The 9,952-nt window shown below is 30.8% G+C and overlaps 1 protein-coding gene and 1 pseudogene across 1 annotated transcript; both read right to left on the bottom strand.

Moving 5' to 3' along the window:
* Window positions 1-1,556, bottom strand: part of LOC102592744 (cullin-1-like) — a 3,776-nt pseudogene extending 2,220 nt beyond the window's left edge.
* Window positions 1,557-4,518: 2,962 nt separating this feature from the next.
* Window positions 4,519-6,535, bottom strand: LOC102592406 (metalloendoproteinase 4-MMP-like). Its single transcript, XM_015315302.1, has 2 exons — window positions 5,960-6,535; window positions 4,519-5,172 (listed from the first exon to the last, which is right to left on the bottom strand). Exons 1-2 carry the CDS (start codon window positions 6,533-6,535, stop codon window positions 4,672-4,674), a joined length of 1,077 nt encoding a protein of 358 aa, XP_015170788.1. The 3' UTR covers window positions 4,519-4,671.
* Window positions 6,536-9,952: the final 3,417 nt, after the last annotated feature.

Below are 9,952 nucleotides of genomic sequence, written 5' to 3'. Positions count from 1 at the left end.
GGGGGTAGGGGATGGGGTTAAAAAATTGAATTTAAAAACAAACTTTAATTTTATTTTATTGGTGGTGGTTGGGGGCTGATTTGAGGATAGGGACAAAATAAATTGATTTTTTCAACAAAAAAATAATTGTAATTTGAAGTTGGAAGAGAGTTTTGGAAAATGTTTTCCTTAAGTTTTCAAGAAAAGTCATTTTCCTTAAATTTTAAGAAAATAAGTTGATTTGAAAAACATTTTCCAAAACATTAACACAACCAAATATGAGAAAATTGAAAAAAATTTACTCAGCCTGAAGAGATTTTTGTTTCTTCATTTTATTTTCAATTGTAATCTTGTAATTTTATTATCTTGTAATTTTTCACTTACAAGGTCTGTCATTAATGTATACGAGAAGCTTGACCACCTTATCCAACGTCTCAATAGCATCATCACTGAGTTTTTCACTTCCACCTTTCTTAAGAATATTATCACAATAAGAAGCAAGGAGCTCTGCACTTGAAAAACCAGATACAATCTTGTTACAAAAGACCTTAAATGCCTCCTTGAGAGCCTTATGAAAGAGAGAGTTATTAGCGAAACAGTTTGTAACATAAGCCATATCGTAAAGCTCAACTAACTTTATAACAAAGAATGGAGTTTCAGAGTTGCTATTTGCTGTATCTTCAGCCTGTTGCACCAAGACCATGCCTTGAGCAACGACATGCTGCTTAAACATATTTGAAACCCTTGTGGAATAGCCTATACATTCGAGATAAATCTTCTACCTTATCATCATCTCTAAGCAATACTCGGCATCCAGAATGCTCCTTCTCAAGTAACTGATTGGTATATACAACCAACAATTCATATTGCACTTTCTCTAAAAGTTTTGTCTCACTAACAACATGGAGATAATGAGACACTCTATCTTTCTCTTTCTTCAAGCACTCCTCTGCCTTCAACATATAATCCAACTTGAAGCTTTTCGAGAATAATAAGTTGCAGTACGTTTAAGAATTGCATCTTCAAAGTCATTCTGATAATACTCCATTCCAATTCCAACAAATATATCAAGCAACCTTTGTCTGTCAATCTGCTCACCCTCACGTTCTTGATCAATCAACACAATAAATGCATCTCTAGATTTACCCTTCAACTCCTCATAAACCAGATCACGAAAGCACATCAGAACAATTTCATCATAGAGACCTTCGGGAAATAAAAAATCGTTCCAGATTATGGAAGAACCGTGAGAGCCACCTAATCATAATTTTGTGATTCGCCCATCTTTTCACAATCTCCCTCAATTTGAACTCATTGTGCCTTTCTCGTAAAGCAGGCAGAACAGTATAATTGATATATTCTACAAATGTTTCCCTGTAGTTGTCATACAAGTGTTGTGAGTAATCATTTGGCGGCTTATTTTGTGTGCACATGTTAAATATACTTGTATAGAACATCATCTACTCTACAGAGCTGAAACAAAGCTCTTCTCCTTCTAAAATTTTCTTCAATTTAGTGATTCCCTTCTGCATAAATTCCCATCCTTCCTCAAACTCAATAATCTTCACCTCGCTCATTGCCTAAGTAGTTGGAGAGCTCAATCACAATCGCCGGAGAGTTTAAAACTCAAAAGTTGTTTAATATGACTTCAACTGCTCTCTATTCTGTATATTAAAAATATTCAGCAATACCCCTATTTTTTATAATACAAGTATGAAACCAAATTAAACTATGATTAGAAAATTTATTCTTATATGAACTAGGACAAACAAATTCTAACTAGACATTATTAAATAAATACCAAAAATAACAGATTCTAAACAAATTATGATTCTTTTTCCAACTTTGAATTATTATTCGAACAACATCTACAACCCTCCCTAGAAATATTACTAGCTCCATTTGTCCCTTTCGACCTTTTCCTCTCTTGTATTTTTCGTTTTCTTTGAGTAATCTGCATCCTTGTAAGTCAAAAGAAATAAACTTTGATTGATCTTAATTCATTTATCTTTTAACTCCTATTTACAAATTTTAGTCATTAGCTTTTGAATATGGAATTAGTTGCCTAGACATCATAGTTATTGAGAGAATTACAAATAAAAATTAAAACACTAATTTCTCCTTTTTTAAAATTTTAGGGAAAACGACACTTTTAGTCCTTGTGTTAAGGCTATGTTCTTATTTTACTCCTTGTGTTATCTAACTTAGCACTGTTAATCTTCAATTATATCAAGTGAGTGATTTTAATCCTTCAACTAACAGATCCAAAAAAAAATTAACAGAAAGTTCACTGCTAAAAGGGACAATTTGGGTATTTCATTTTAATTATTTGTATGTTACCATACTTATAAGTGTCCTTAAGCTTCAATTTTACTTGTAATCAGTTGGAAGAGTTGATTTTGTAATACATGCAGTTCAGATTATCACTGTTGTCGAAACTGACAACAATTGAATGGAATTCTTCGAGATAAATTAAAGATGTGTAGATTCTAAGATAAAATTGACAGCATTGAATTTATGTGGTGCTTCTGATGATGCTAACAATTTTTTTTAATTTCTAATCAAAATTTAATATGGTGTGTTACCATACAGGTCCTTAGGGTATTTGAAATTGAGTTCTTTTGGTAGCTTGAAGTTTACAAATAATATATTTAGAATCATATTTTCACATATACAAATAATTTGCATAACATTAAGGAAAAACAATTCAAAGTATTCTGGTATATTTGTTGAGATATTTTTCTTTGTCTATTCAACTTAAAAGAGTACTCACATGATGGAGTGAATTTCAACCCACTTTTAGAACGCAGTTCCATTGCACATCCACACCAAATAGATCGAGACTTCTTCGTTGTGAAGAACTAGGGTTGAACTAGGTTATGCAGCGAACATTTTTTTAAAAAAAGTTTTCTATTTCTCAAGCAATAACTTTTAAATACCCGAATTGCCCCTTTTAGCAGTGAACTCTCTGTTAATTTTTTTGGATCTGTTAGTTGAGGGATTAAAATCACTCACTTGATATAATTGAAGGTTAATAGTGCTAAGTTAGATAACACAAGGACTAAAATAAGAATATAGCCTTAACACAGGGACTAAAAGTGCCGTTTTCCCATATTGTTATTATTTAAAAGGTGATGAATTAAGAAAATAAAAAAGGCGATCAACATAGATAATTAATCAAGATAAGACTTAATAACTAAGTTTACACTTTCTTTAATTTGTCAACCTTTCTTCTTTCTTATACTCTTATATTTTTTTTATGTATGTCATCTGTCAAAATCACACGTAGTTGATATTTTTCTATTTGTCCAAATATTGATGTATAGTGTTACGTGATATATTTGTTATTTTCCATCTATTAAAACATGATGGATAAAGTTACCCTCTACATGTATTCATATCACAAAAATTAATTAAATTTTACTAAATTAGTTCATTGGCTCTTGAATATTTCATGAAATTAGTCAAGATGTATATACATAACCTAACTCATACACTATAGTTATCAAGTAAATCACAAGTAAAAATTAGAACATAAATTTCTCTTTTTTTAAAATTATTTAAAAGGTGATAAATTAAGAAAATATAAATGTCCACCAGAATAGATGATCATCCTATTATTGTACAATAGTGTAAATAAATTAAGCAAGAAAGATATTAATCAAGATATGACTTAATAACTACGTTTAATTTTGTATTTTTCATACAAGAAGAAAAGTTTTTTATATCTTTTGATTTGCTACTTAAGATCGCTCAAATATCTTATTGCATAGGCGGATCCATGTGTGTGAGGGTGCATATGCACTTGTTAACTTCAAAACAAAATCATGCAAATATATGTATATCAGTATATTTATCTTAAAAAACTGACAGAAACTAAATATAAGTAACTGTGGCCCCATTAAAAGCATAGAAGGAGACTTGATGTTGCTAGTACAAGACAAAGAATTAACCCACACGATCAGGATTCAATCTCAACTAAAACCTCATTTTTTAAATCATTAGTGATCAATCAAATATTACGCAAAATAAAGTGAGATACTTTAAAATTAAATTCATATTATGATGGCTTAATTGATAATATAAATTTATCTTTATCAATTTTTTAAAAATCTCATCAAACTTGACATTATCATATATCCCATAGCTTTGGTTGGTAAATGAGTACAAAAATTATAGTTGTCAACCTTTCTTCTTTGTTACACATTAATATTCCATACGCAAGATAAAATGAGATATTTCATAATTAAATTCATATTGTGTTAAATTTTTTAAATATCCCATCAAACTTGACATTATTATATATCATCGCTCCATGCCAATAGATAGATAAATGAGTTTGTAAATTATAATCTTGAGATCATTTAATCTGCAAACCAAACAACATGACACGAAAAAAGAGTAATCAAACTTTTCTTCTTTCCTATCCTTACTATGAAAAAAGACACACTAATAATTGATTTTATCAATAAAAAAATTCCAATCATTTTTTAAGTAGAACTGAAAACCAAAAGTGAATAGAATTATGTCATGGACCTTTGGCTGGAACAAAATTAGTAATTGAAACTTCATATAACCTAGCAATTATGGTACTTTCTAGATGCTATGATTTCTCTAATGCAAAAGGGTCAAAAGTCAATTTCTTACATGACCATGACCAAAAGAATTTTGTATATAGTTTGTATCTTTTCTTTACATAGACATGAACAAGATTAAGACTAAAATAAAATTAGACCATGTTAATTGTCTCTTCATCAAAGTAGCTCCATTGTTTGTTGAAGTATCAGATTCTGAAAGAGCTTTATAACTAAAATTAGGGTTTGAACCATAAAGAGCTTGTATTCCCTTAATATCATCCATTTTCAAATCAACTTTCTTTTCTCTTGGTTTTAAGCTAGGGAACATTACTGCTTCTTGAACTGAAGTATGTGCTAACCCTAACAAATGTCCAATCTCATGTGTAGCTACTGATTCCAAATCAATAGCTACATCTGATTTCTCTCTTTCAAAGTCAACTGCCCATGTCTCCGCCGCGTCTAGATGGAATCTACCGGTTTCTGGTGAAAATGCATGAGCTAAAACCCCTAGAACACCATCAAATGACTCTCCATCTCCATGATCACCTTTGTAAAACCCTATTTTAATATCTGCAAATCCGTAATCGTTGCTTTCCATGAAGGTAACCGGTATTACCTGTTAAGACATAATATAATTAAGTACTCTCTTTGTTTCAAATTGTTTGGCCTATTTTGAATTTACACGGAGTTTAAGGAAGTAAAAGAAGACTTTTGAATCTTGTGGTTTAAAATTAAGGATAAGTCAAATGTATCAAAATGTCGTTTAATCTTATAATCTTAAACATGTCAATGTGGAAAGTTGAAATTAAAAAATTGCTAAAAATTGAAATAGTCATTCTTTTTTAAATTGACCAGAAAGGAAAGTATTATATGTCAAACAAATTGAAACGAATGAAGTAATTAAAAAGGTGATGTTTCCAAAAACTCACAAATTTTTTAAATGAAATAGTTATATACTAATTCAATACGGTATAAGAGAATGTACAAACTTAAAGGTTTAAATTTCACCTCTATACCCACAAAAAGAAAAAAAAAATATCTTCACTTGTTTGGACTCATGAAAAACAGTTATTTAAATATACAATAGCACTTCATGAAGCAACGACCCAACATATTCATGAAACATAGTCATCATTTGGGGAAAAAATTGCAACAACAATTTACGAGGACTATGATGCATGTATAGTACAATTAAAATGAGGGTAATATGCTGTTCAACAAACTTCAAATGATATTGTGTGTTGAGAAATAGTTATATATTACTAACAACTTAAACTTTTAGATGAGATACACAAACTAACATTTTCTATATAAGTTATTTGAATTAATAAAAAGGATATATGTAGAGATATAATTTAACAACTTAAACTTTTAAATGAAACAGTCAGAGATTTTAATATTACCGATGCCCAATGGTTGAACGCGCGTTGAAAAGCATCCTTTATCTCCAACATACTCAATGAATTTATTACATACTCTTTAGAGAATGCATACGTTAACGTTATTGGTATACTTCTAGACCATCTTGGCTTGCCTGTGAAAAATGCATAGTTTCTCTTTGCATGCATGAATAATTTAGGCGTAGAATCGGATACGCCACATCTAGGTGAAATAATCTGAGAAACTGTATTTTCATCAAGTTTTCCCGTGACTAAAAGGCCTAACTTTTCTTGATATTTAATCAAGGCATGTTCTAAGTGATCATCAAATAAATCTGTGAAGTTCAAGCTATTATAATCCATCTTCATATATCCGAATCGATGAAAATATTTCTTGAGCTCAGAAATTCCATTGATTTTGTTGCCTTTGCTAGCATCCACAAAAAATTTAAATTCATGCCATGTATAAGTTTGAAATTTATGATCATGATTTGTGGGATTAATAGTTTTGGAGGGAGAAAAGAATGTTTTTGTTCTAGTAGAAAGGCATGGAGAGAAGAAGAGAAAGGAAACAAGGAAGAAATAAAAGAAGAAAGACATTGAATTGTGAGGAAATTGAGATATGGGAGAAGAAGCTCTGTTATAAAGGAAAGGTCAAATTTGTTATATTTCCAAGTAGGTATGTAATTATTTAGTACTCACTTCTTTTTTATCTGATTTTGGTTTGATACGAAGATGAAATGTCAAACAAAGACTTTGAGCGTTGGGGTTTTAAATTAAGAATATTAAAAATGTATCAAATGTCATTTAATCCTGTTATCTTAAAAATGTCAGTAAAAAAGTTGAAATTGAAAAGTTTTTTTTAAAAAAAACGGTGTGTATTAAATAGATTATATAATAGTACAAACAAATTGAAACCAGACACTATACTTTTGTGGTTGTTAGTCTCTTTTTCTTTTCTTAAGGTTTGATTCTGACTGTGAAAGAATAAGGGGAGATGGTTGGTGAATCACTATCTTGCTTTTGGGTTTCTTATGTATTTATTTTTTTATTTTTTAATAGTATTAATGTATTTAATGTACATATTTGAACAGGCTAATTGACATTTGTTTTCGATTAACAATTAATTTATGTTATCGTCTCCATTTAAGGAGTTTTTCGAATGGGCAGAATTTGCATACACTAATGACGCTATAGTACGTTCATGTTTGATGTTTCTATCAGTAGTCCAATTTAAATAAACAAAATTCAATGGGTCAAGATATTGAATTTGAAAAGATGAAGGGTTTGTTTGGTAGGAAGGAAAATATTTCCGAGTGCATTCCTTATTTATTTTCTAATATTTAATATGTAAAAAAACATATTATCTTAAACCACTTTTATATAAGAGATCAGGCACAAGTATCCCTAGATTATGATTAAAATCTCAGAGACGCACCTTAACTAAACTAAAGTCTTATTACCTCCACTCCCAACTCATTTTTTTTTGTAATTTTGTACATCTTTTGATTTACATGGCACACTCTATGACTCCACATAGTTAAGGCGCGTGGAGATGTTTGGATGTCACGTAAGTCAAAAAGATGTACAAAATTACAAAGAAAAGGGTTCGGGGGTAATATGACCTTAATTTAGTTAAGATGTGTCTCTGAAATTTCGATTATAGTCTAGAGAGTACTTGTGCCTTATCCCTTTATATAATCTATCAAAATTCTATGAGGTGAGATGGAGATGGAGATGGAGATGAGGAGTCGGGGTATGTGGGTGGACGGTGATGATGGTAGGATGGTCAAGGGTGGGGGTTGGAGGTGTTGGGTGGATAAGGTGAAGACACTGAACTTGAATGTCACTTATAAAATCAATATATATTTTATAATTCTATTAAAAAAGTTATTTTTCTCATTCTAAATAAATTTATTTTTCAAAACATTTTGAACTTTTTGGAAATTGCTGATATAAAACACACCCTAAGTATTACGTTTATTATCTCACTAATCCATAAGAAGGATCTTCTATATATGTTTCTTTTTCCTTAAGTTTTGTGTCCTACTATCATGTTGGTTGTTTCTCAAAATGAAGAATTTAAGGTGTGGACTATGTCAGAAGCAAGAGGGCTCATAATTCTTGGTAAGGTATGGCCACAACACAATACATATTGTTAGTATTTCAAAGGGGTTTGTTTGATTTTCAAGTAAAATAAAAGTAGCACTACTAGAAGGTGGTTATGATAATGATTGCTACAAAAAAATCAGAAAAAGAAAGGTCGTTTGAGACGTGTAAGAAACTCAAAAAGAAAATGTCCTTTTCTAAACTTATACTACTATTTGCTTGTTAGGTAGTGGTTAAGACTCAAAAGTGTTATTTATAGGGGAATAAATACAGTAAAATTATGTTGGAGTCAATGCTGAATTCAACATTACAACTAGTGGTCATTGTCTCATTGAATTTGGTTTCGAACCAAAACAATCGGTAAGATTTCAAGTTGTAAAGGAGGCAAATGGGTGGATCGAGTTAAATATGAGCTGATAAAAAATGGGTGGATTGAGTTAAGTATGAGCTGATAAAAAATGAGTCACGTGAAAACAGATAAAATTCAATTGGATCAATATTTATACGGGTTAGAGATGAAAATCATTTACATTCCCTAATTTTGTGTTTAAAAATCAAATTATCTCCTCATTTTTAAAAGTATCAAGCATAAGTATCTCCTAAATTATAACAAAAATTTCAGCTATACACCTTAATTTAACTTGGGTCCTATTACTCTCATGAACTCAATTTTGTTGTATTTATGTGCATCTTATGTGCTGACATTGCACCCTCAATCAGGTTAAGTTAGATGTGCGTATAACATGCACTGCCATGTGTGTAAATATTTTTAAAATTTTTTATTCAATTTTTTATATTTTTTTTAAAAAATATTCTTATTTTCTTTTACCTTGTAGTTAAACTAAGTTAATACATAGTAACTTTTAGAAAAAATATAGTAAACTTTTTTTTTAATTTCATTCATTGTTTTTTCTTTTTCTATTGATTTTTTTTTAAAAAAAAAATTTACCTTTTCTAAATGTCTTGTATGTAAAATAAATTAATTTCGGACGAATATCAAAATATGTGTGTGCGCGTGTGTGCGTGTGTGTCTATTTTAATGTCAATACTTATGTGTATTAACTCATTGTAAATAGACCAATTAAAAATAGGCATGTGTCCTATATTTTCGTTGTTCACTTGCCTTCAAAAGAGTGTGTACACTCTCTATGTCACGTCAGCATTTAAGGTGAATTTATTCCATTTTAAAATAGTTTAGGGGGTAATAGGATCCTAGATAAGTTTAGGTGTTGTCGCAATCCAAAAATGGACATGATTGCACTTGTCTATTCCCACCAAGACAAGTCAGCCTCAACCCAACGAAACGAAAGAAAGCGGAAAGATAACACAAAAACGCGATAAAAATGGAAAACTTATTCATCTTATTAACACCCCCAAAATTTGGTTGTCACGTGTACAAGCCACTAATACATAAAGTGCGGAATTTAGAAATAAGTACAAGTCTCAGTGTTTGTTTTTCTAATAGAACAAAGTATAAAGAAAATGAAAAAGAGGGCCTGCCGAAATTACAAACAGCTACCTCTTCAATTCCACGACAAGCCTCGAAATCAGAAGACGGAGAAAGAGATCACGCGGGTCCAGGCTCGGAACCTACACAAGTGTAGAACCAAGGGGTGAGTACCAATAACACGGTACCCATCAATCAACCTACTAAACAAAGCAACTGAACCAAGTAAGTCAATCTCAACCGAACCTCCTGAAACTACAACCTGCACAGAAATCAACCCCACCTAGAAATTCTACAATATACGCCACAAGGCCCAATATCCACAGTTCAATAGCCACAGTCAATAATCAAACGAACCAAGTAAGTCAATCTCAAAGTTAAGTAGTTCAGTCACACGCAACAAGTACACCAAGCTCATGTAACAAGCAAGTAGCACATAAGCATAAAATGCATCAAGTTAC

The sequence above is a fragment of the Solanum tuberosum genome, unplaced genomic scaffold, assembly GCF_000226075.1.
Source record: "Solanum tuberosum cultivar DM 1-3 516 R44 unplaced genomic scaffold, SolTub_3.0 scf00356, whole genome shotgun sequence".
NCBI classification, from domain to species: Eukaryota; Viridiplantae; Streptophyta; class Magnoliopsida; order Solanales; family Solanaceae; genus Solanum; species Solanum tuberosum.
This window is presented reverse-complemented; position numbering and strand designations above follow the sequence as displayed.